The sequence below is a fragment of the Poecilia formosa genome, unplaced genomic scaffold, assembly GCF_000485575.1.
Source record: "Poecilia formosa unplaced genomic scaffold, Poecilia_formosa-5.1.2 Scaffold57, whole genome shotgun sequence".
NCBI classification, from domain to species: domain Eukaryota; kingdom Metazoa; phylum Chordata; class Actinopteri; order Cyprinodontiformes; family Poeciliidae; genus Poecilia; species Poecilia formosa.
Genome location: NW_006799996.1, coordinates 1,864,917 through 1,891,894, shown reverse-complemented (window position 1 = coordinate 1,891,894; position 26,978 = coordinate 1,864,917). Strand labels below are relative to the sequence as shown.

General features: G+C 37.0%; 2 protein-coding genes across 3 annotated transcripts; both read right to left on the bottom strand.

Moving 5' to 3' along the window:
- Window positions 1-1,285: 1,285 nt before the first annotated feature.
- On the bottom strand, window positions 1,286-12,633 carry tfcp2 (transcription factor CP2). The gene is made up of 16 exons (XM_007553631.2): window positions 12,295-12,633; window positions 11,842-12,043; window positions 9,726-9,877; window positions 8,718-8,794; window positions 8,264-8,369; window positions 8,054-8,160; window positions 7,072-7,224; window positions 6,854-6,964; window positions 5,152-5,240; window positions 5,018-5,066; window positions 4,481-4,574; window positions 3,881-3,971; window positions 3,644-3,750; window positions 2,970-3,112; window positions 2,828-2,879; window positions 1,286-2,198 (listed from the first exon to the last, which is right to left on the bottom strand). Exons 2-16 carry the CDS (start codon window positions 11,961-11,963, stop codon window positions 2,161-2,163), a joined length of 1,491 nt encoding a protein of 496 aa, XP_007553693.1. The 5' UTR covers window positions 11,964-12,043; window positions 12,295-12,633; the 3' UTR covers window positions 1,286-2,160.
- Window positions 12,634-13,988: 1,355 nt separating this feature from the next.
- pou6f1 (POU class 6 homeobox 1) lies at window positions 13,989-26,920 on the bottom strand. Of its 2 annotated transcripts, none has more exons than XM_007553628.2 (11): window positions 26,579-26,920; window positions 25,870-25,962; window positions 23,060-23,252; window positions 22,077-22,213; window positions 20,938-21,163; window positions 19,612-19,871; window positions 19,397-19,525; window positions 18,484-18,717; window positions 17,730-17,817; window positions 17,476-17,644; window positions 13,989-16,331 (listed from the first exon to the last, which is right to left on the bottom strand). In XM_007553628.2, the coding sequence occupies exons 2-11, from the start codon at window positions 25,921-25,923 to the stop codon at window positions 15,989-15,991; spliced, it is 1,833 nt and encodes a 610-aa protein (XP_007553690.1). In that variant the 5' UTR covers window positions 25,924-25,962; window positions 26,579-26,920; the 3' UTR covers window positions 13,989-15,988. The 2 variants fall into 2 exon arrangements, with proteins under 2 accessions (XP_007553690.1, XP_016527717.1); XM_016672231.1 differs by lacking the exon at window positions 26,579-26,920 and adding an exon at window positions 24,644-24,723 and having other exon boundaries at window positions 25,870-25,959.
- Window positions 26,921-26,978: the final 58 nt, after the last annotated feature.

The window sequence follows — 26,978 nt, the reverse complement described above, 5'->3', positions numbered from 1 at the left end:
CTAAATATTTAGTTCCCAACAAAATATTTAGCTACAAGCAGTAGTTAGCAAGCTAAATGTTTAGAATGCTAACTAAATATTTCGTTTACCAACTATTTATTTCCCAGCAAAAATATTTAGTTATAAGCTAAATATTTAGTTAGCGATTTAAATGTCTGGCTATTTAGTATGCTAACTAAATATTTAGCTTCACATAAAATGTTTAGTTTGAAGCAAATTTACTGCATATAAGTGGACAACCAAAATAAAAATGGTCTTGCTAACCTCCACGTAAAGTCCCGACTCGTGCTACAATTTTGTCATTGCTAAATATTTAGTTAGCAAACAAAAAACATTTAGCATGCTTTCTCAATATTTAGATTAAAGCTGAATGCAAATAGCTTTAATCTAACTAGATTAGCTATTTAATCTAAATATATTAAATTTGAAGCTACATATTAAACTGAACCGGACTAAACACAAAACGTTTACGTACTAAATATAATAGTTTGGAGCTAAATAATTAGCTTGAGAGTTAAATATTTAGCTCGCTATCTAAATATTAGACTTCGAACTAAATAGTTTGAAGCTGAATATTAAGATATGTAAATTTACTACCAAAATAAAAAGTTGGTATTGCTAACTTCTATTCACGAGTTGTTGATCATGTCAATTTTCATCATTGCTAATTAGCAAACTAAACATTTAGCATGCTTACTAAATATTTAGTTTAAAACAGTTATTGTGTAAGGTAATTTGCCTCAAACTAAATATTTATGTTTACTGAGTAAATGTAATAGTTTTCTAACTAAATATTTAGCTTCAAGCTACTTAAGACTTTAGTTTAGTTCTAAATATAAATGCTAACGACAGATTAATGTCACGACACACGGATCACGACCATGAGAACATCCTCCGTAAGGTGTCCAGTCTCAGCCTCCATCATCCAGACGGAGAACTAAGCAAAGCTGCTGCTGCAAAGCATTATGGGAAAACCACAAGTTTGGCTGTGAATCTTCTAAAGATGTCTTCTGAATGCCTCCTTTTGCACATCAAATTGGAAAAAGAATCTCACTAAAGAGACTGCACTGCAAAAACACAAAATTTTACCATGCATTATTGGTTTATAATTAACCTGCCAGTGAAACTAGTAGTTTATCATAACTATTAAAAAAATAATTGATTTAAAATAAGCTCCTCGGTTAGATTGATCTTATTTCAAGTGTATTTGCACTTCAAACTACACCACAAATACTTGGTAAGATTTTGCACTTGAATGTTTTCTCAAAATCACGAAACAAGACAGTTGTCAGTACATTAGTAATCATTTTTAATAACGCTGATGAGACGGAGCAAAAACTGACATCTAAAAAATATCAAGTCAAAACTTGAACGTACGAAGGGTTGAGTTTTCCCATGGCTACATGAAGCAGTTACGTTTAAAAGCATTTGGAGTTGGCAATGTCTAAAATAAGGAAAAATAAAACAATAAAAAGATGCAAATATGATGAGGATTATTTTTAAAATACTGGGAGGCATAATTCATTATGAAAAAGCACCTTAAAACAACAAATTACTACTTGGAAAATTATGTTTGGGTAAATTAGCTGACTGGTATGAAAAGCTTGTGAAGACACTTGGTTAGTGTTGCCATGGTGACCACTGATAATAAACAGAGTCTGTCAACTTTCAAGATGCTCCAGGGACACAACCTGTGAAGTTCAAGCTGCATCCGTTTAGCATTATTATTATTATTATTATTTTTTTTTTAATCAGGACTGCCAAGTCCCAGCAGCTTCCCTCGACGACCTGGTTGCAGTTTTAGGTGGGATTGTTGTAGCAACGCTGTGTTTCCTAGAAATGTAAGGCAACTGAGCACCAGACAGCAAAACAACTGTTTACAAACCTCAACGCAAACATTTTCCTGAACCATGAAGGACACAGAATGAAACGGTAGATGTGAGACGACTACTTCACTTCCTGAAAGGAAGGACGTTAAGGTATGGCGAGGGGGAAGAGAGCGAAAGGTGCTTCGGTTGCACCGACCTCCCAGCTGCCACAGCGGATTAGTCAGGAGAACCTCATCTGATCCGAAAACAGCAAGGTGTGTGAATGTCTGTTGTGGCAGACGGCAGCAGGTCTAAATAATGAAACAAGGTCGCACGATTCTTCGGTTGGCATTCACTTTAAGATGATGTGGTAGCCATCGCTCGTGTTGTCTGCAAAGAGAAGAACCAGCCGAGTTTAGCTTGAATTTCTCCATTTAAACAACTAAACATGATTTTTTGTTTGTTGCAGGGAATATTTTATGTGACGGACCAACACACACAAAACAAAACAAAAGAGATCACAGCTTTCAAAATATAACAAAAATCTCAAAAGTGTTGAATGCATTTGTAGTTGCAGTGGGCGATATTACAAAAACCAATAATATCATAAACGATATTCCACATTTTCTGTTTTTTTTTTTTTTCTTTTTCTTTTCCTTGATTTGGCCCAAAAAATATGTAAATTCAAAACAGAGTTCTCTTAAGGACATTAGAATAAAAAAATCTATTCATATATAAATATATACAAAATCACAATTCATTTAGTGCGTCAAAGAAAATGCTAAATATAATAGAATATAGTTTGTCACTGTATGTATGTACAATGATATTAAAGCCAGCTGTGCAAACAATGTAGGAAAATATATATAACATAAACATAAATAAAATAATCTCTCTTAGGCCTTTTTGTGTTGGTCTGTCACATAAAAACAAGCAGCAGTTTGTCAGAGAAATTGTGAAAAATTCACATCTGCAAAACAAATTAAGCAATAAACCATCAAAATTTAGAAATCAATTACCTTTCATTGTGTCCAAAACAAAACAAACTTCATCCTGGAAGTTCTGAATCATCTATTAAGAGCAGAGGATATTTATTTATTGCAGGAGGAAAAGTTTGTTGTGATTAATATGTGTTATTTTGTTTTATGTGGTATTTTTTACCTCATCGCTGATCAGCACATGGATACCAGTGGGTCCCTGTTTAAAGATCTGATTTATCTGTCTGGGTGAGATGTTGAAGAGCTGAGCCAGTTTCTCTGTGAGTTCAGTGGCGGTGAGTTCCTCCAGGTAAATGGCGTGATATACTGCAGGTAAAAGCAATCAGAAACAGACGAGAAATACGATTTGAACGCTCAATTTATTTAAAAAAAATACGTTCAGAAACATTTTACTACATTAAAACATTGGGATTAAATGTAGATTTATGTACAGATTAAATAAATAAAAAACTTTTGTTCAACAAAACAGACAGAAAAAGGTTTCCCCATCCTTCCTGATGTGTCTTTTCATTGCTATTTCTATACTAGTTTTTTCAGAATTATGCAATTTTGTCTCGTTTGGAAAGGTTAAAAATGACAGAAAATAAACTAAATAAACTGTTATGTTGTCATTGCACTCCATAAAATAACACATTTTCCAGAGATCATTGGTTGAGAGGCAACAAACTGTGTCAATGTGGCTAAAGTTAGAAAATTGATTGTTTTTCTTTACGTTTTTCTTAACTTTTGGAGAAAAACGTAGAAAAAAAACCCCTGATATAACATCAGACAATTCCTCAAGCTAACAGATGTATTAGTTGTAATTAATTCATATTTTATGTTTCAGCATGTACTCACCAAAGAAAGTGCTGGCAGCAGCATCTCCATTTTCATGTTTTGGTTGGTGGTCCCGCGCCTGCTGCGACTCTTGGCAGACGTAGATGGTCAACCGCGGGCGGACCAGCCTGCAAACACAAGGAAGCAACAGTATTTTTTAAACAAATACAATTTGGTTAACTGTGGAAGTTAGTCTTGGATGACACAGAGTGAAAATAGTTAAATAAAATGAAGAGAACAACTTTTAAAGAGACTCACCGTCCCTTTAGTGCGTTGAAGAGTCTTATCCCGTCTGCTGGGCCACAAATCTGGATAACGTCCTCTCTGGTTAGCTTCAGCAGGTCGGCTCCTGCAAAATTATTACATGCAAAAACCACAAATCCGTTAAGGTCTGATAACTTCCCGTCCAGCCAAAGAAAAGCGAAAAAGAACAAAGCGAGCAAAGAAATCAGAGGTCATAGGAATGCTGCATCTCTTTCTTATCTTTTATCCCCGCAACAAACCAATTTCAAACAAGAGCTTCAATTTGATTTGATTTATTCATTTCAAACAGGATTAAAAAGAGAAAAGGGACAGAAAAAACAAAATAATTAGCTTACCACTACTTTTCTGTTTGAAAAAGAGTAGGAAGAAGTGATCACTTCACTCACTTTAACGAAATATATCACTTAGCGACTCAATAATTATCAATAATTTATCATTAAAATCGTGTTATAATATCAGTTGCCTGTTCAGTATACTGGGCTAGAGAGCCAACAAATTAATTATATTACATAGAGAAACTAACTCATAACCCTCAAGAAAATCTACAGATAATAATAATAGACTGAAAGACTATTTTCTAAAATCTGATCATACCTGAGAAGTTGGTGAAGAGTCGACAGAAAGGAGAGAAGCGGTTTCTATGGAGCCACTGCTGCGCGTCTTGTGGCGTTGCCGTGGGCAACAAGTTCTAAAACAGAAAGAAAACAACTATAAACAACTAGTAAGGAGGCAACCTTGGCTTTTAAACCACCAATTACTACTAGTAATACCATGTTTATTAAAGAATATGAGGATTTCAGTGCGTAGGGTATAGTTATGAAATATTAATGCTACTTGTGCAGGAATTTAAGGATTTAAATTAGCCAATATTGTTTTAAGTTGATTTCACATTTCATGTTTCGTTTGTGGAAAAACATTTAGGAAGGATGTCTGTTTATATTTTGTTATTTTAAAATCAGGATGGAGGTGCTATGAAGGAAGTAAGCTCTTGGTTTGAAAGTTTCTTCTTTCAAACTAAAGATGCTAATTTTTAAATGTCGACAGTGTGTTGAACATGCCGATTTCAGCTTTTCATTCGTGCTTTTAAGACTCGCTCTCTAAATCTAATACACAAAACTAAGATCAACTTACATCTGCAACCTGAACTACAGGCTCAGGCTGGTGGCTCGGTGATCCGTTACTGGAAACAACAAGAATCAGAAATATGAAATCTCTGTATTTAATGAACATATCGTTCTTCAGCCGGAACGGTGAGACGCTCCTACCCTTCAGCAACAGGAAAGCTGTTGTGTGTGCTGTTGAAGCCGGGAGACGGAGAGTTGTTGACGTACGTGACCTCCGGCCAAGGAGAGCACTGCAACAGAGCAACTCTTCAGTCTCTGAACATCTGACAACAACCAGGCAGTTATGAGCGTCTGTTTTACTTCCTATCAGTATAAAACTCTAAATTTAAATTTATTTTGAAATTCAGTGAAGTACCGTATATTCCGGACTATAGAGCGCACCTCACTGTAAGTAAAAAAAAAAAACAACTGGAAACGTACATATACAAGCTGCTGGTATCTCTGCCGCTCTCGGTTTTCCACAAATCTGCTATTAAGGACGCAGCCCTGCGTCTCCAACGCCGAATCATGGACTCGTTCACGCCGAGTTTACTGCAGCGGCTCCATGTCCCTCCTGTACTTTCAGATCACACTCCTCCACTTAAAAGCGGCATCATATGAACTTCTTTCTTCCTGTCTCCATGATGAGGAGGGTTTGAAAACATTTCTCCGTCGTGCCTGCTGCTAGCATGTGCTTGTTCTAAATGAAAATCAACACTTTCTTCTTTGATTTCCAATTTTGACTTCCAACGATTCACTTCCTGCTAAAGCGCCCCCTGGTGGTTGAAGAAAAATCCACAGAAAAGCCGCACCGGGATATAAGCTGCATATTCAAAGTGTGGGAAAAAAGTAGTGGCTTATAGTCCGAAAAATACGGTAATTAGTTGTAAAGTCACTGAACGGTGAAGAGATAATGCTTCGTTATTAAATAACCATATTTAAAAACATCATCCAGGATGAGTCCATGTAAAGCTAGGCGAAAATAGATTGTTTTTTTCTATACTAGATTTCCAATTTTTATCATTAGAAACGACAGAAATTGTCTTTAAAAAGTGGCTTTTATGTCAATCATCCCTTCTGTGAGTTGTACAATAGAGTATTAGGACAACACTGAGATAATTTTTGTCAAAAACACAATTTTACCAGAAAAAGCACCAAGAAAAGTTGTTCTAGTGAGAAAACAGCTTCATTATAAATTGATGTGAGCAGCTCAGTTCATGTAGATGTTTCTTCAATAAAGGAACAGCTGTTTGCATGACCATTTCAAAGTCCTGCTACTTATAATAATCTGATGCTGATGTGATAAAAGATTAAGTATTTCTATTAAATATTGTCTGTAAAACTTATACCAACATATAGTTCCACAATTTGCTTAATATTTCTCACCTTTCTTTTGAAGTTCTCATAAAATTACTACTTTACTCTCCCAATATTATGACTTCATTCTGGTAATACTAATGCTTTATTCTTATAATTATAAAACAAAATCTTATTGTGGCCCAAATAGTCCATCATAGAGTTGTTCTGAATTAAAAGACCAAATAAATAGAAGATTTAAAACATGCTTGTACAACAAAATCACAGAAATACCAAAATATTTGAATAAATCACTAAAAATCGATTTATCAAATAGCTCTGTGTGTGTTTAAATGTTTTACTGAAGCTACAGCTGAATATTTTCTGATATTGTTTTGCTCTTTTGCTTCTGATTTCTGATAATTTGTTTATGTTGGTGTAAACATTAATAGTTGGAGTATATCTGCAGATTAGACACCAATCAGTAATGCTTATCAGACTCTTTATCCATCATTATAAATCAGGGATTTCTCCATTCAGGCCTTTAACTCGTCCCCGACATGCTCACCTCAGTCAGAATCGTAGTTTCATAAGACGGCTGATATTTTTCCTTCTCCTGTGGCGCTCGCTTTTCCATCTTCTCTCTGTCTGTCTTTTGTTTTCTGTCTGCACCTTTGGGCTGAAATGAGTCAGGAAGGTGCAATATTTCATTAAAGCTAATGTGCTGCAGTTGAGTGAGTCTCTCTCTCGTTTCATTTTTTATTTTTTTTGCTCCTTCTCTCTGACCTTGAAGACTTTGACCTGGCAGGAAGCCGAGTGCAGATGCTCTGTGTACTCTTCACTCTCGTTCTCCTTAAACGTGTCGATCTGGATGCGGAAAGGGACGCCTTTCTCTCCTCCGTGTTTGCGCATGGTGAACTCTGTGCTTATGCAGTGAACCTGAAAAATAAAAATACAAAACTATCACTAAGGGGCTCAAATCTGTGGTTAGTGATATTTTCTTTAAAGTGCCATTTGTGGCCCTTCCACTGATTTTGTGCAATTCAAAAATGGTACAAATTTGATCCGTCGACTTTTAATTTGTAATCAGGGTCAAAATTGTTGCCAATATAAATTTTATTACACAGGAAATGTAAAGTACATCACAAAGTATTTGTGTTTTTATAAAACCAAAAGGTGAAACCAAGAGACTTTTACTGAAAAGCCAACTTTGCTGCATCCAAATCAGCTTTTATTGTTTCTTAAACTTGGCTAAATAAAGCAACATTCTGAAACAAAGTCACCCAAGTTTGGACACCCCTGACCGACACCATCGGGAACTTTAAAGTATCTTAAATAATCGAGCTATAGAAAATATTTACATAAAACTGCAAAAACCAGAAATCGTACCAAGTATTTTTGGCCTAGTTTTAAGTTTAAATATCTTAGTGTACATGAAATAAGACAAACTTCTCAACAAGAAGGAGAAGAATGTTTAAGTCAATAATTCCTTAAAACTCGTTTTTAAAAAAAGTACCAGTTCCACTGGTAGATTATTTGGTAGATTATTTCATTAATAAAATGGGAAAATGTCTTGTTTTTAAATCTCCTGTTTTGTTAATTTTCCTCCAACGTAAAAAACTTTAGAACAGGGGTCGGTCCTCCGGCACCCTGCATGTTTTAGTTCTTGAATGCTGATTATCCTGTCTACATAACGCAGCGGATTTCTGCATTGATTAGGTTGAATGTTTAATGAACAGAAATAACTCAAAGTAAAGTAAAGGGCTACCTGGATGAAGACAGATGTTCTCTTTGAGGGGTCCCACAGAAACTCCACAGTATTTAGCTGAGTGGGGTTTGCCCTCGGGTCGATTATTCCCACCGACATGGGAATATCTGCAAGCATTCAAAACATGAAAGGCTCAGTTCTTCTTGTAAAAAGCCTAAGACAACATTAAGTTTCTTGACCAGCAGCAGCTGCTGGTTCCCTGGTCCGTACCCAAGTCCAGAATCCGATCTCCGGGTCTGTTCCAGCGCCAGCCCTCCAGCTGCTGGTGTTCTGTGTACTGGAGCCGTCGGTCGTGGAAAACAACGCGGATGATGCTCTGTGGTTAAGAAAGAAAAACGCTTTCCGAAAACTGCTGACAGGAGACGTATGGGGGGATTTTGCTGCCGTAATTCCAGAGCACACATTTTCAGTCTGAAAGCAGGACTTTGTGTCTTTCTTCTCAAAACTTGTAACGCTTGTACTCAAAACTTCTGCTCTCTCTCAAATATTCGCTCTGCTTTCTCAAACTTTTCTCTGCTCGGATCAAATCTCCGCTTCCAAACCTCTCTGCTCGCTCGCGCTTGCAACAGAAAAGTACCGTCGCCTAGCAACCTCTTAGCCAATAGAACGAAAGTGTTCTACTGGGTGCGTTTGTTTCCTTCTACTGGGTGTGCCTGTGTCCTACCTTCACCATTTTCCCAGTGATTTCAGGAAGCTCCCCAATCTTCCGATTATCAAGCATTCGAATTTCATAGGATTGCCCTGCAAAGACAAGCAGAGAAGCCTGAAGTAAAATGGATTAATTACAAAATATTTGGAGATTATATTAATTTCTCCCTCATTGTAATCGTATATGTAAGAAATTGCAAAATCACAGGTATTGATCGAGCAATCATGATTATAGGTTGACGACAACACCTCGTTTATTTGCCAGGAGTTTAAATGTTTAGCTTTTTGGGGTGTGCTAATTTATACAAATGATTCCAAATAGGCTGAGTCTTTAAATGCACAATAGAATTGTACAGAAAATGTTGTTATTTATAAACAAACATCTTGCATCACTTCAAAATTATGCACCATTTTGTGCTGTTTTATCAAATAAAGTCCCTGTGAAATCCAATGACGTTTGTGGCTGTAAAGTGCCAGATTATAAAATTGTTAAAAAAGTACCAATACATATGAGAGGCAATGCACCTTGTGCTGCTTTTGCAAACCAATTTCTAGTAAAAATGAGACTTGGAGGAAGAAAAACAGTGGTTGTCTACATGTTCACAACTATATTATGTGTTTCTGAGCACTTTACTAAAGAGTTTTAGACAAAACTCAAATCTTACACTTTCCTAAATGTTTTCTGCCCTTCCCAACTCAACATGCGCTTTGGAAAAATGCAAATTAATTAGTTTTGGTTTGTCTTTGACTTTATACTCTTAGATCAGCGGTAACCAACGTGTGGTTCAGGGGCCATTTGTGCCCCTTGAAATGATTTTGTTCAACCCTTGACTACAAATAAAAACAATTCATGACCCAAATTGTCTGTTTTTCTTTTAATAAAGCAACAGTATAAAGCCTTTTTCATTATTTGGATCTTCAATGAAATACAGTAAAACAAAAAGTAGCAAAAATTTGAACCCTGGGGCAAAAAGTTTGGACCCTGCTACGTTAGCTGTAGCATCTCTGGGCTCCTGATACTGACCTTGGTTGAGGTAGGTGAGTGTTTCATCATGCAGTTTAATGGCTGGCGAGGTAGGTGCACACAAAACATACTGAAAGGGAAGGATCTTGTTTTCAGTTTCCGGAGGCAAGTTGGACTCCTCCTGTTTGAAGATGGGGAGGGCGAGCACATCGCTGCAGAGGAAAGCCATGAGAAAAGTGTTAACAATAAAACTCTCACCTCACATTCATTCTTTCCATGAAACAAACCTAAAAGGTAATTATTTTGTAATAGATACAGAATGAATTTCAAACAGGACAGAGATGCTGGAGGAGAGCTTTAGGCTGAGTCGTGTTGTTCTCCTGCTGTGCAGCTCGTTAACTGGAACCGGGAGCAGCACCACTAAATACCAGCGTTTCCAGGTCAGGAGTCCCCGCTCCTCTCAACACAGGAATCCTGGCCACAATCAGGCACTTAAGGGAACAGATGGATTCGTCACCCACCAAGCAAAGTACTGAACTGAACTGAACTTAAACTGACTAAACGTTAGGAAAATGTAAGTATTTATCAAGAAAGTCTCAAATGTGAGAATTTGAAACTAAGTTTTAGATTAATTGATTTTATCTACTCGTTTCATCAAAACAGCAAATCCCCGAAACAAACTGATGATGATGTTTAGTTTGCCAGAAGCAACTTTTTAAGTGGAACCTTCTAATTAACTGGAGTGCATGTTTCCTATTGTCTAAAGCTGAAAAATATAAACACTTTTTAATTCTTTATTTATCAAAATTATATCAATATTGCCTCATTCACCAATATTATAAAATGTTTTCCTAGTAATATGCACTCAGAAAATGTTTCTAATAATAATGTAATATCTACATTATAGTTCCTCCATGACATCTGAATAACATGCAATCGTAATACTATTGATTAATTTGAGATGTTAACATCAATAACGATTAATTCACATTTTTTCCTTTTTTTTCCCCATTACGTAGCGTCACCAATATTCCCCGTCAGGTTTGGGATTTTAATCAATTAAAAATATACATCACTTCAAATCCAAGACATACCGTACTTTATTGATCCTAAAGGGGAATTACCATAAATAAATTTCAGTTATTGTTATTACTGGCAGTTAGGGTCCATTCAATTAGCCAGATATAATACAGAAATGTAGAGCACTAATGCAAACCAGCGAAACTTAGAACTCACACTGATATGTTTTATGTAAATGAAATTTGGAAAATCAGAATAAAAATTGCAAAGCAAACTAAATTAGGGATGCAGCTAATGATAATTTCAGTAACTGATTATTCAATTCATTACTCTGTTGAATAATGAATTAATCTGATAAAAAAAATAAATTGCCACATTCTGCAAATAAGATCTGTTTGCTGGTTAATCAAACGCACAGATATCGTGGTCTTTAAAGAAGGTGTTTGTACTTTTAGCAGTGTGGGCAAATACTGTAAAAATAAATAAATAAAGCAGAATCTCCATAACGTTTGTCAACAAAGGGAAGCATTAACACTTTAATATGACTCTGAAAAACATTTAACCTTAAACAACTTTCATTCTGCTTCCCATTTTTTCTTAACCTTCATTTTCAAATGAAAAGCAAAATTTATTTACTCCTGAAAAAAAGGACTTTGGAAGAAGCAAAGTATTTTTCTCCTTCAGTCAAGTAAGAGCATTCTATACTCATTTCAAAAGTTAAAAGTTAGAAACATCTGTGTGTGGCATTTCTTAAACCATGCCTTTTGAATCTTTCCCTTTCCTACCACACTTCTTCCTTCCACTCAACTTTCCACCATCTGAAAGGACTGTCAGTCAGTTGTCTTCTCCATGATTGAGTAGTCCACTATATGCAACTTCTTAATTAAAAATTACTTTTAACTGGTTTTATATGATTTTCTAACAAACTAGACTTTGGGTTTTCATAAATCATAATCTGTAAATTATAAAATGAACAGAAATAAACACTTAAGATACGTCACTGTGTGACAACCTTACATATACTACTTTGAATTAAATTTTTGAAACACGTGAACTTCTTGTTGATGCTCTACTATAATAAAATGCAGTATTTACTGCAGCATTTAGATAAACATTAACACCAAAAACAGCATGGAGGTTTTTATCCTCAACGTACCTCATACTGTACGCCCCAGCACCAAGCTCCTGCCCTATCCCGGAGAGACTGGCATCAAAGTCCTGGACCAGTCCGGACTCGATCACTTCATCCGTGAGGGGCAGCTTCAGTGCCCACGCCATGCTGACGATGCGCTGTTTTTATTTTAATTTCTTTCTTTAAGAAGCGAAGGTTTCACCTGTTTGCTGCAACCTTCAAAAGTCTGCAGGAAAAAAAGTTAAATAAATGAATATTTCATGGGCGTGGAAAACTGCTGCCAGGACAAAACATGTAACAGATAAGGACAATAAATGATAACAGGAAATGAAGCAGGTTTGCATTAAAATTAACGGTCTTGAACTCGTCACGTTTTTCTGCCAGAAAACCAAAGAAAATACAGCGAATCACAAAAAAATATTATTTTGTTTGTTTTTCTTTAACAATCGCCACACTTTTACTGCAAATAACTCTTACCTTTAAATTAAATACGTATTTTTCTTCAAATACATCTATGCTTCCATGCCATGATCATGTCGCGCTCATTCGCACTAAAATAAACATGACGAGCAGCTTAGCTTAGCAACGCGAAGATGCTGCTAGCTCCTCTTCTTCTTTGCTTCTGGCTGTCCAGCTCACCTGTCTGTTGCTGCTAGCTATATCTATACGGACAGTGATGAAGAAAATTAAACCATAGTTCTAAATATTACATAATGTAATATAACGTCGTTTGTTTATCTTGCTTTTCGGAAAGAAGCCGCCGTAATTTCCTGTTTCTCCTTCTTTTTCTTCTGGAACTGACCGGGAGAGCAAAGGAACGTTTGTGCTCACTGCCGCCTCCTTCTGGACAAGTGATGGTACATATTGTATTTTTTCCATATTTTGTCAGATTAAATGTGACAGACCTACAAGTAGTGCACTTTGTTAAATAAAAGAGATCTATAAATACAACGCCTTCAGAGGCAAACAGGGTGGATAAAGAAGGGTTATAAGTTTTTCCTTCCAGTAGCTGTTAGACTATCAACAAACTTATTATGTGTTTAATATGTTTTCTAATAGGATTTACCAGTATTTAAATCTATCAATCTTCCCATGAACTCCAAGTATATTTGTGCATAAAAATGGTAATTTAATAGAAATTTAAAAATGGAACATGGATGTTATTTGAAGTTATAAAAACTGTACAAATAATAGCAGGGATGTTCCATGACTTGATAACTTGTACTATTTCTATTTGTTAGAATGCTGTATTTGTTTCTAAACTAGTAACTTGTTTTATTAATGCTTTATGACTTTCAAACCCTTATCTCTTACAGTGAAGCAGTTCAATTTGTTATAATGCTTTATAAACAAAGTTGACATTGATATCTAGGAAAAGTTACAAGGTCATAGAAACAAAGGTTTCCATTTCATTAATGCCACCTGTCTACTTTGACAACACCTGCAATTCATATCAATTAAGATCAATTATGCAATCAGGATATGATCTCAATAAATCCTTTTTTTATAGAGAAAACAGGTGCAGACAGGCAACCAACGTCTCCATGGGTTATGCCTGAAATGTCAACTGAGGACATGTGGGAATAAAAAATTGGAGAGAGCCATCAGGTTGGTGCGATATAAAAACAATAATTTAAATGACAACCAGTACAAATATAACAAGGCACACAAGTATTTGTTAAAGATGGTTTATTCTTTTGACAAAAAAGACAAAAACCATTAAATGTTTATTTTGTGGAGATATGAAACTACAACAGCTTGCCAAGGGAAATGAGTAGTACCTTTTATTTATTCTCAAATAATGCTTTTACTTTTCTTTATTACTTAACTTACTATGATAAACATAATTATATATTTTTTTAATTGCAGAGCAGGAAGGTACATTTTAAAGCAAGACTCATGTTTTTATGTTTAGGTATACTGCATTAAAAGCCTAAAGTTATCCATAAGGCAACCATGAGATAGAGCATAAAATGCATCATTTATTAAGATATGATTTCACAAACTCAAAACATTTTGTATTTATGCACATTAGTAAAAATTTTGTTGTAATTTACATTTTTTCATCTGCATATATAGTAAATAAAAGTTTTGCCATTTTGCCAGTAGGCTACTGCTACATTTTGCAAAAGCTTCTTACTAATCGATAGCAGTAAAGAAAAACCTCTTTCTTTTTTTACAAAACACATAAATCTGGTACTACACTGAAATCGTGATTGCAAGCGGCTCATTCACTTCCCCTGCTTTCACTAAAGTGCAAACAAATCCTTAAATAACGGCAAGGATAAAGAGAAACGCCAAAGTTTGTTTCCATGTGAAATCTCCATAAATTTGTTCAAACTGAACGTTCTAACCAAACAATCCGCATTTCTCCACGCAGCTAAGCTGATAATGTTTTTTATTATTATTAATTTAAGGAGTTTGATTTAAAATTTTACAAAGAACATCAAAAACCTCGACAGTAATATCTACATTAAATTATATGAGGCTCCATACAGGCCAGTTAGGATGAATTTGTTGGCACTCCTGGTAACAAATAGCTTTAAAATAAACCCATTGTAGATATAACTTTTAATTTGATTCAAAAACCATACTAACAATTCTTTCTCAAATAAACATCATTATCTCTATTATCTGTTAATCAACTACTTTCTGTTATGAATAAGGCATAACACGAGGAGGAATTAATTTCAGTTGCAAGGCTGGATAAGAATCAAAATTTGCCGTACTAAAATAAAACTCTGACGTTTAAAGACCTGCAAATACAAGTCACCAGGTTTCCATGACAACCACTTGCATGAGAAATACAGCAGAGAAAATCTTCATTTACCCTTACAAACATAAAAATGCTTTGGTATAAAAGATCAACAGAATTAACTTTTCACCACAAATACTTGAAGAATAAATATGGATAAAAGTTCTTTAAAAGAAACTGTTTAAAATAAAAGATTAATTTAATCCGAAATCAGCATATAAACCGAGTTATTACATCAGATGAACTAATATTTGTGGGTTGTTTTTCTCCACTGAATACATTTTCAGTGTGAATTTAACCTACTGCAATGAAAGGTTAATTTATTTTAAGGCTTTTTAATACATCTTTACCAGAAGTGCCAATAAATATATTCCTAACTGTAAGTTTTTACTTAAAGATATTAGATAATGAGGCAACGTACCCTTTGAACAAAACAAGCACTTAAAAATAAAGTCCAACAGACAGATTGGTGCATTCATGCATCATAGTCGCACATTCAGCCTTGACACATGAAAAGAGACACCCACAGTTTTAGTTTACAACAAACCTGGTGTGTCTGCAGCGCCCGATGCAATCAAAGCTGAGATTGTGACTAAGTTCATGCGGTTTGACCAAATGAGAAAGAATGATCTCATGTTTCTGATTATCCATCAAAGAGGTGATTGTCCCAAAGCGCTGGGCAGAATTAAAGTAAACACTTAAAACTGAAAATAAGGTTATTGCCTTTTCAGAGTCTGACGAACCTCCAGGTAAACGACCGGCTAAAACTGTCCTATTATTCTGCATATTTTTCAAATATGCTAGTTACAGAATAACATACAAAACCGATACTGTACAAACACTTAAAATATATGAGAAGGGTTAGCTTATAAAACCACTTTTTAAAAAAAGGTAGATCAAGTTTCTTAAATATGGCATGTTACACTGCAAAAACACAAAATCATGACACAAAAGTATTTTTGGTCCAGTTTCAAGTGTGAGTGTCTAAGTAAACTTGAAATAAGACTTCTGCAAGAAATATGAGCTTGTTTAAAGTCAGTAACTCATTTCCTTTGTCCCATTAGATGTTGTGCTATAAGTAAAATAATCTGCCAATGGAACAAATAAAACCTCATATTTTTAGCTGAAAAGTTATTTGTACGTTAGTTTTTTCTTATTAAGTGAACTGCTATATTTGCATCAGAAACTAGACTAAAACTACTTGGTGAGGTTTTGTGTTTTTGCAGTGTAAAACTGTAACACAAACGGACCATGCAGTGTAACTGAGTATGCACCAAACTGTGTTCACATACACAACCTGAGAACACAGTTCCAACTCATTTTTCATACACAACTTTACAATTTTCTTGATTTTTATTTAGAAAAAAACCCCTCAACTTTCTACCCACCCTAATGAGGATGAGAATGAGGTTGTTCCTAAACCTGGAAGACGTTGATCTTGCTCGTGTTCTTCAGTGTCTGTCGTCTGTTGCAGAACCAGACCCGGACCACCTCTCTGTCATAATTCAGTTCTCTTGCGATCTCTGTAATCTCCTGGCCTGTGGGCAGAGCATTCTTCTCAAAGTAGGAGTTAAGGACCTCGATCGCCTGCGGCGTGAAACTGGTGCGCCGTTTGCGCTTTTTGGACGGTTCGCCACCGACGAACTCCATGAGGTTCTGCTGGCCTTTCTGGTTCCAGTGCTCGGCCTCAGCCAGCCATTTCTCTAAAACCGGTTTCAGCTTCTGAGCGCTCTTGGGGGTGATGTCGAGCTTTTCAAACCTGAGGCAAAAAGGAGGGAGAAACTTTTTCAATCAACAATAGAAATGACGCAAAACCTAAAATGGACCTTTAAAAAATTTGTTTTAAAAGAAACTCATTCGAAATTCAAATTTTACACATTTTTAACATCCATTTGGGTCACTGCTGCTTCTAAAAAACAGTCAAGAGCTTAAAGAATAAGGTTCATGCAATAAGATAATGTTTTTTGGTGTCTAGAAAATGAGTCGTTTCAAAAACGTTCCAAAAGTAACAAATCAGCAGGCACTGCCCCGTTACCTAGCAACCTCGGCGAAGCACCATCCATTACCTAGCAACCTCATGGGAGCTCTGCTGTCACCTAGCAGGATATTTGGTTTTATCACTGTATGCGCTGTACAATGGCTGCTAGAAAAGACAAGTGCTTTTTTTCTTGACTTACCATCCAGAAACCACTTACTGCATTTTTGTTGGTTGGGCAGGAGGCTCTACTAATGCTTTTTAAAGATGTTTAGTTGCATAATTGCAGCCATTTTCAGGGTAAATATTGAGTTTGGGGGTGGTGGATGATTTTGTGCAAAAGATGTAATAACGATTTTTTGTTTAGCTTATTGACCTATCCTAACCAGTTCAAGGAAGCATAATAATAAGTCACCTGTGGATTCTATTTACCGATTAGGTGGCTTTGAATAGCATTTTAAGCTTTTAATTTCATTTAGGATCAATAGAGTAAAGGCGGTTAAATGCCAACACACAGAACACTTTAAAAAATCTGTTGCATAAAATCTAAATGAAATACTTTGATGTTTGTGGCTGAAACGACACAAAATGTGAAAAACAGAAGTGAATACTTTTGTATAACCAGTTGTGGGGAATATACTCTAAATAATTTAACTGTAAATGGATAATTCAAATAGGATCCGTTTTCAGTAATAAAGCAGTAAAAGCAATCCTGTCTTTCAGTGGACCGTTCCATTTGTTCCTCAGCAGAATACGATAATCAAAAACGTTCCTTTCTCTCTGTGAGTCAACATTTTGGCTGTGAAGAGGAGCCGTCTGACGCACTGCACACAGCGTCAGCGAGTGATGAATCACTGGCACTTTTACAAGGGGAAACAGAGGAAAGTTTCAAAGGAATGACGGCAGAAAGAACAGGTGAGTCACTTACCTGCAAATGGCAGACTGGCTGTACGCCGGACCCTCCGTCGCAGTGAGGGCCTGCCCTACTTGTGTCTGCGTGAGGCCCAGCGACAGCCGACGGATCTTGAAGTTTTTGGCAAACTCTCGGATTTCCTCCAAATTAATCCCTTCCTCGATGCTGGCTGCCTGCTGAGGCTCTGAAATTGTGAGGAGCCTGGTTAAAAATATCTGGCTGCTGTTTAGACATTCCTCTGCTGAGGGTAGAGAAGCAGGTGTACATACTGCTGACAAGCTGCCCCACTTTGGCCATGTCTCCACAGGCGATGGGAGCTGCTGAGGTGAGCACGGTCGAGGTCTTCAGTGCAGACGGCTGCGGTGCAATGACAACAGGTGACTGAGTGACACTTGTCACTGAAAATAAACGGTAACGGTCACAATTTATAGATGTTGCTTGTTTGAGGATGAAAAGAGGCAGTATTATGTTGTTATTAAAATATTATATGTATCAAATACAAGAAATTTGACTTCCTGATTTAAAACTTTGAAGTTGGGCCTCTGTCTCTTTAAAAATTCCTGCTCTTTCTGAAGCTCCGCCTTCAGGAAGTCCTCACAGCATTTTTACTAAGCAGCAGTTTGTATGATGAGCTCAGTAGATGGATAGCTCCACCAGGTGTTTGCTAAGTCCTGCTGGCTAGTCTGAAGGAGCTGAGTGGGATAGATTAGGGAAAGACTGCTCTGTGAGCTTGAAAACTTGGAAACTGCAGCTTTAAGGAGGAGCTGCGGCTCGAAGGTGGGGCTACGTCCACCCGGCTGTTTTGCATAGATGAATGGTTGCCATGGAAATTAAAGGATTTCTCAATGCTTGAATAATGAAGGCAACACTCCAGATATGTTTTTAGTGAGATAATAATATGATAACATGATGTGCAGCTAAAAAAATTCAATTTTACATAATACTGGCCCTTAGATTTCATTGTCTCTAATTCGGTTTATTTCAGGGCTTTTCTTTCAGTTCAAACAGGATTTGTTCTACTACCTGAGCGTTTGGTTTGCTAACTGTAGGAGGAGCTGTAGTTTTGGGCAGAACTGCAGCAGAAGTTGCAACGGCAGCAGGCCCGTTTCCCACAGTTGCAATAATTTGGCCCTGGGTGTTGAGGAGCAGCTGTGGGGCGATGGTCTGGACCTGCAGACCCTGCAGGGGCAGAGAGGGAGCAGCGGCCCCTGCAGCCAGAGACGCCGGGTTCAACAGCAGCGGGAGGGTTCCTATCACCTGCACATTGTGCAAAGCAAAGGAAAGTATTTCAAACAACAATATAAGCACGGTTGAAATTAGAAGTGTACATACACTGAATAATAAAAACAACTTATTTCTAAACAGCTGCATTTCCATTAACTACAAAACTGGACAAATTGAAATTATGAAAATAAATTTACTTGATGGAAAGAGCAATTTTGAAAATAATTTTGTTTACTGATAAAAAGTTTTTGCGCTAGAATGAGGTGATTTTTCGGCCATATTGAAATAGATGTATTTTGCAAAACTGCAATTGAAACACTTTTATTACAACATACCATGATCAACAGCCGGATGTTACTACTGACGAAAATGACAAAGAAGACAACAGGAAGTAGTTTGAGGACGATGGTTTGTTTTTATTTTTAATCAGGTTTAAGGTATTATTTACTTAAAACAAGCTATAATTTCTTGCTGAAAAGTTACTTATAAGTCAGCTTTGTCTAACTTATAAGTAGACAAAATATTTGCACTCGCAGCTAGACCAAAAATATTTGATACGATTTTGTGTTTTTGCAGTGTGGTACCACAGCACATCTTCACAGGTCGGGTGAAGTCCATTCCAGGCTTATTTGGTGGTCATGATAGATTATCTTTAAGAATTAAACACCTTAATCTCACATCATATCACAGCTTGTTTGTGACTGGAACCTACCTGACCCTGGGCGTTTGTGATGATCTGGCTGGTGATGCCAGCCATACTGGGCATGGCGCTGTTGATGATGGGAGTTGATGTGAGAGAACTGAGGAACTGAGGCTGTGCACCCAAAGAAGCAGCACTTATCTAAGAACATATGTATATAAAAACACAGTTAAAGATGAGAGGCAAACAAGCAAAATGTGAAAAATGATGAGCTGCATGAGCCCTACAATGGCCGGGTTGATGGACAGTCCTGCTGTCTGAAGTGCTGCCACGGAAATGTTGGGCTGGGAGATGGTGTTGGCCACAGAGGTCACCTGGGCAGCCGTCGCCTGGGCGTTAGTGACCTGTGTGTTGGTCACTTGAGTTTGCTGAGGAGGCACCTGCTGCACAGACGTTTGCACCGGCTGTACAGGTGCTGCTTGAGGCTGGAACATTGCCTGTGTATTCGCCTGCAGCTGGGGCTGGACTGAGTTCAGAACTGTTGCAGCTAAAAAGAGAAAATGACAAAATGGAGCTCTTAGGTGATGAGATTATTAATATTTAAGAGTTTACATAGCTTTGTGCACTGCAAAAACACAAAAATGTTCCAAGTGTTTTTGGTGCTTTTTAGTGCAAATATCTTGGTACACTTGAAGTAAAACAAAACTTACTTACAAGTAAGTTTTCAGCAAGATATAGGAACTTGATTTAGGTAAATAATTCCTTAATATTGGTTAAAAACAACTTGTTCCACTGGCAGATTATTTCACTTGCTACATGGGAAGAATATCTTGTTATATGATGCAAAGAAGTATTCGTCATAAAATCAAGAAAATTATAGACAACCGTAACCATCCTCTTCATGAGACTGCCTTGGGAAAACAGTGTGTTCAGTCAGAGGCTTCTTGAAATTCACTGCAATACAGACTGCTATAAGAGATCCTTCCTGCCAACAGCCATCACTATCTACAATAAATATCTGAAAATTTTTAATTAAAATGAGTTACAACATTTCATTTCCCTTTGGGACCAATAACGATTTTTTTTTTTTTTTTTTTAATTTTGATTAGTTGAATTACTTTTTGTTCTTGGAAACCTTGTTCTTTTTTCTTCATTTTAAATGATTTTTTTCCAGGTTTTGGAGTTTTTTTTGGTCTATTATTTTTTTATTTTTGTTGAAAAAGTATCATTTCCACTGGCAGATAGATTATTTTACTAACATCATAAATGACAGTTGGGCACTGTGCCGTTACCTAGCAACCACAGCCAACCCCAGCCCGTCACCTAGCAACCCAGTTCTAGTTCCACTGGCAGATTATCACTTGATTTCACCTGATATCAATATTAAGGAATTATTGACCTAAAACATTCTCATATATGTTGCTTAAAAGTTACTTGTAAGTTAATTTTGTCACATTTCAAGCATACTACAAATTTTGTACTAAAAAGTAGACCAAAGTACTTGGTAAGATTTAGCATTTTGTGGGAAGTAAAATGACTGAAAAAAGAATCTAACATAGATACATTTCTGGATGACAGAGGGGGAAACAAGCAGCAAGTAAACTGTGTTTTACCCTGTAGGCCAGCAAAGGGCAGCTTGAGGAGGTTCCCAGCGGGGTTTGCGGCTGCGAGGCCAGGCAGGGTGGCTACGTTGGTGGTTGGCAGAGTGAGAACCGCCAAGCCGCCCTGGCCGGCGATGGAACCGGCCATGTTGAGGGGGATGAGCAGAGGTTGACCCAGTGAACCCGTCTGAGCCATCATACCAGTCATCAAAGTGGCCAGGCTTTCCTGGGTCAGAACCTGGTGTTGTACAGCACAAAGTGGAAAACTCCTTACACTGACCTTTACATCTGTACAGGAAAATAACTAACAAAAGAAATCTATTTGCTTAGTTATGAAAGGAACACTTTTGTTTATGTAGAATATGATCTCAACACTCAACACCACCACTGATCTCAACTAGGCCTGTCACAATTAAAACATTTTGCAGTAATTACTGCAATAAACAATTTCATTGTTGTTTTGAAATTAATATAATAGTAATGGCATAGACTTTAATTTTGTAAATAATATTTTACAGTGGACCTGGAAGATGTTTTAAATATCCAAAATGAAACACCACAACCAAAAACAACAAATTAAATGGAAATAAAAACCACACAGAACGGATCTGGAAATAAAAAATGTTATTTTGTGTCTGTAAGTATCAAAAGGTATTTGTTAATTAGAATGGAAATTATTGAGCTCATTTTAATTCATCCAGCAATTAACTGATTACTCTCAATGAACTCAAAAAATGCTCACATCCCTGCCGGGGATGTGAGCATGTGTTAAAGCAACATTTTTGTTGCTTTAACAGTTTTATTTTTACATATTATAAAGAGTCTGTTGTTTTTTAATGCACTAATACATGCATATTTTGTACATTTTTAATTAAACAACTCGAATGCACATTCATCAGGACTGTGGTAAACTATTTTTTATTACTACACTGTGTTTATGTTGAAAATTTGCCCTTACTGTGCAGTATTTATATTCTTTATTCTGTTTTTCCCAAACATTGAAATTCGGCCATTATTGTCCTCTTAAAACAAGGTAATAAAGGAATTTTAAATGAGGTCAGACACTGATGTTGGACGACAATCCCTGACTTGCAGTCTTTCCTCCAGTTGCTCCTACAGGTTTTCTCTAGGGTTGATGTCACAGTTTGTACCTGTGAACAACTTTGTACTGTGATGGGCATGGCGGCCTGGGGTTGGGCGATGGAAACGCTGAGCGGAGCTGCAGAGTTCACCGTTTGGACAGCAGCAGCCGACACATCAACAGACGCCCCCTGCTGCTCACCGACCGCTGCAGGACACAAATGTTTGATTTGTCTTTATCAACAATCAAGTTGATCTGTATCGCACATTTCAGCAACACAGCAGTTCAAAATGGTTTACATTGAGAAAAGATTTTAAAAAAAATAAAACATCATAAACACATCATAGAGTTAACAGTTGTAAAAACTAAAAAACTAAAAACAGGGGAGTGCCATCATTAAAATCAGGAATACAAGTTAAAATGTTGGTCAATGTTCCATTTATTATGGCTCAAAGAAAACTCTGTAAAGGTGGGATTTTAGTCTTGATTGACAGGAACTCAGTGTTTTGGATGTTTTGCAGTTTTCTGGAAGTTTGTTCCAGATTTGTGATGCTTAGACGCTGAATGCTGCTTTTCCATGTCTGGTGTGTGTCTTGATGATAAACTGTTCAGTGATTTATAAGCTAACAGTATTTTAAAGTCTATTCTCTTAGTGTAGCTGAGCTGGGGTTATGTGCTCCATCGTCCTGGTTTTAGTCAGAACGCCAGCAGCAGCATTCTGGATGTGGTTGATTCTTTTAGGCAAACTTGTAAAGACACGGTTGCAGCGACTAAAGATAAATACATGGATGTGTTTCCCAAAATCTTGCTGAGACATTAGTCCTTTAATCATGGACAGGTTATTCAGATAATAGAAGGCTCACTTTATAATTGTCTTTATGTGGCTCTGAAGGTTCGGGTCTGAATCCATTATCAGGCCCAGATTTCACACCTTATTGTCAGTTTCCAGCTGTAATAACTGAAGCTTTCTAGATCGTTTCTCTTTAGGTCCAAAGATTAAAACTTCATTACACCAGAAGACAATTCTGGAACTGATTAAAAATAATGATTTACCTGCTTCCCCAGTGCTGTGGGGCGCTGTGGGGCTGTTCTGGGTGCTGGCAGCTTCAACTTTCTCTGCACACTGAGCCATTTCCTCCTCAGCAGTTTTGCCCTCATTCTTCCCATCGGGTACCGAAGACGGCAGAGACGCGTCAACCTCGACTTCTAGTACACGAATTGTCTCCTGACCGGACATGACAATAACCTGCAGGGGCAAATTATGAGGTTATTAGAGATCTAGAAAATAACTGTCCAACAGGATGAGAATTTAGAAATTCATTTTGAAACTAAGCTAAATTATTTAAAAAACATAAAGAAATCCTCCTTGGGTTCTTGTAAAAATATTTAAACCTCTTGAGCATTTTTAGACACGCACAGTCAGAACGGATGGTGAACATTAATTTTCCTCTCTTGCCAAAGATTCTCAATTAGATTTAGATCTGAACTTTGATTAGGCCATTCTAGCACATGTGATTGCTTTAATCAGAACCGCTCCAATGCAGTTCTGGTCGCATATTTAGGTTTGTCTTGATAAAAGAACGAGTCTTTTGCAGCCTCTCAGGATTGTGCTGTATATATTAAATACTAGTTGTGGGCCTGGAAATTATTTAGTTTGGCCCCTGACCACAAGTAAAACATGATAAAATTTTGTCAACATAGTAGGAACAATTGTTGACCCAAAAAAATCAGAAACTGTGTATTGCTTTCAGTAAGGCAACAGAATGAAGGCCTTTTTATGACTGGATCTTTAATGATATACAGATTTTTTAAAAATAATTGTTTATTTTTCAGCAAGTAAAACAAAGAATTAATTAGTATAACAAAAATGACAATAAAGTAATTTTTGCATTTTTAATTTAATGAAATTAATTGAGCCAGTTTTGCAAAACGTTTGGACGCCACTGCTCTATAACAAACTTCTGAAATTTTCACAGAGCAGCTGAATTTGTCTGATTGTCCGAATACTAAAACATGCAGCATTTTCTCATTTTATCTTTATTGAAAAAGCAACAAAATACATTGATATTTGTGGCTGTAACATACTAAAATGTTCAAGAACAGGGCCAAATTTACAAGGATGCAGCCACCTGAGCTAAGGCCAATTTTGGTGCCTTATCAACTATATAGAAATAGTTTTACTAATGCAATGCAATTAACTCTCACATTACTATATAGTTCTATATATCTGCAGGTAGAAAATGATGCATGGTAGGTTTAATTTGTACCCTGGGCAATTTCTCCATGTTTTTCCCAAAGAAATCTCTACAACTATTAATATAACTCACCTGATACTGGCTTTTGAGTTTTATACAAAGCATTAAAAAACATAAAGACAGAAAAATCTTTGGTGGCCAGGCCAATAAGCCCTTTCTATTGTCTGGCCCAGTTCTAGAGATATGAATACTTTTTGTGCTAACATCAATAATTCTCCCCGTCTACCAGCATGGTCTAAACCCAGCGCTGACCTATAGTTGATGATTCACAAAGTGAAATAATGAAAGACCAAGCAGAGGCAGCAATGCAGCTGGAAGACAGGATGCAGAGGAGACAAACAGAGAGAGAGAGAGGAAGAGAGAGAGAGAGAGAGATGCGTACCTGTTGTCCCTGGCAGGGGGAATTTCAAAGTGCAGGATTTAAATGGCTGAAAAAAACTTCTGCTGTCAGACAGTGAATGGCTAAGGAGGACAGAGAAGCCGAGCACATGTTAGGACAAGATGACCCCCCCAAAAAACAAACAAAAACCAAAACTAACTTAAAAAAAAGGCGTATGAGTGCACCGACATGACGGAGAGGACATCAGCCAACAAGCAACGCAGAGGCTCAGCTTTGCTTTGCCTTGCTGGCTATGTCTACACAAAGCATTACAGGTGAGAAAATCCACAGCCAATTATTAATAAGCATGGCAGTTTAAACACTGACAGTCTTTGAAGCAAAGAGTAGCAGAGATTATCAAGCATTAATACAGAAGTGAGTTGTGATCTTAATGGAGAGCCGTGTGGCAGACAGTTGAGGGGATAAAAGGAGCAAATGTGGTGAAGATCCGACTTACTGTAATTACGCATTTCCATGAATAAGTATTTATTCTCCTAGAACTTTTAAAAATGTTTCACATTACATGACATATTTTACTGGGATGCTAGTTGAAACCAACACAACAGAGAACATAATCAGGAAGAGGAAGAAATGTTATCATTTTATACCACAACTTAAAATTTTAAGTGATATGTGTTTGTATTCTGCTCTGCACTCTGATATAACCAACTAAAATTCTGTTCAATTAATTGCTGTAATTTGTTTATACAGAAAATATGTTGAAGGTGGTCAGACAACGCTAAATTTAAACACTCTGGCCATGCAAAGCAACATTTTGGAGTGAAACACTTCACACCACCTTCAACAGACTATAACTCCACAATGAATCATGTGCCTCAAGGGCTCTTATTCATCCAACAGGCCAAATATATAATCATATCCAACTGAATAATATAAACAAGAAGGGTTTTTTTTTATCACAATACTGCAAACATTGATAATGTGATGACAAAATTGTGGAGTCCAAGTTTAAATGACAGTATAAGTGCATGGTCTAGTCAAAGTCCAGACATAAGTCCAACTGACCTGTGACAAAACTTTAAATTTGATGTTTGTAAATGCTCTCCACCTAGCCGAAGCTTGAGCAATTTTACATAGAAGAATGAGTTAGTAAATCACATAATATCCAAATAAAACACACTAAAATTTGATGGTGTGCTGTGACAAAATGTGGAAAAAGTTAAAGGAGAATACTATTATATTGTTATGAATAACAGGTGATCTTTTACCTGCTCATTGACAGTGAGCGGGGCATCTTGGGCAGGAAGATCCTGGGAGTTCATGGCTTGCTGCACCAACTTAGAAAATGTCCTGCAGGCATTCTAGATAAACAGATACTGATTATGCAAATATCATATCTAAAAAAATATAGAGATTCTTTGTTTTATTGCATTTGTACTTTAAACTCAGTTGCTGCCTTTAAAATAAACCAGCATGCTAATATTCCCTGTTATTCCTGACCATTTTAGTCACTGCAGACGCAGACTATTTAAAGGGGCCTGTAAGTATAAACAGGCCATATTGTGTTGCATAAAAGCTGCAAATAAACATGATCAAACATGGTTAAGATATTCACGAAGTGGTTGTAAATTCTGAACAGATTCCAAAACAGGCTTCAGATGGTGCGTTTGTTGCAGCAAAGCCCCCCGAGAGATGAGGATCTGTCAAAACTTCAGCGGCTGTTGATGGGCACCCCACCCCCATCCTGGTCAATAAAAGCCACTTTTTGGAGGACCAGCACCATTCACAGCCGACGGAAATCCTGTCAAGCCGAGCCGAGAGACCGAATTTTATGCATTTCCCTCTCTTTATCATAAATATATAAATTATGCTAATTACGAGCATTGCATATTAACCAAAACTCATTTCCTCTCGCCATTTCGCTGCTCCGCGCCAGCAGCGAGCTTGGACACAGTGCGGTTTTTATATGCAACTTACCGCGGAAATGCAGCTTATTTCCCGTAATCCGCCGCTCTTAAAATGCTCCCTGTCACAGTTTGTTTCAGTCACACATCATTAGAAATTCATCTCAGCTCCCAGACAGGCGCTGTGACTGCACACAAAAGAGAGGTATTTGCATTGATAAGGAGGGCTGCAATGTTAGGATCTCCTCTGCCTTAATATTTAATGACGGTGCCCTTTCTGCAACAGTTCACACCATCAGGAATCCTCCAGGTGTCTCCCGGAATCCCCCCAGAGCTGTAAAGTCGGACAAAATTGCCCCAAAATTGTCCTTTTGCACTACGTCATGAACATAATTTATGCAAGAAAAAAATCTTGCATTGAAAAATGTCTGCCTCGACTTGAGCGGTGCCATGGTTCTCTTAAAGGGGACGTA

Coding starts and splice junctions, on each gene's coding strand:
- tfcp2 (XM_007553631.2), bottom strand. CDS start 11,963: ATGGCGTGGGCACTGAAGCTGCCCCTCACGGATGAAGTGATCGAGTCC. Junction 8,370..8,717: donor TCACTGGGAAAATGGTGAAG/GTAGGACACAGG, acceptor TCTTAACCACAG/AGCATCATCCGCGTTGTTTT. Junction 3,751..3,880: donor TTCAACGCACTAAAGGGACG/GTGAGTCTCTTT, acceptor TTGTGTTTGCAG/GCTGGTCCGCCCGCGGTTGA.
- pou6f1 (XM_007553628.2), bottom strand. CDS start 25,923: ATGAACTCCCAGGATCTTCCTGCCCAAGATGCCCCGCTCACTGTCAAT. Junction 17,818..18,483: donor TTAGCAAACCAAACGCTCAG/GTAGTAGAACAA, acceptor ATTGCACCGCAG/CCGTCTGCACTGAAGACCTC. Junction 17,645..17,729: donor AGTGGGGCAGCTTGTCAGCA/GTATGTACACCT, acceptor TCACAATTTCAG/AGCCTCAGCAGGCAGCCAGC.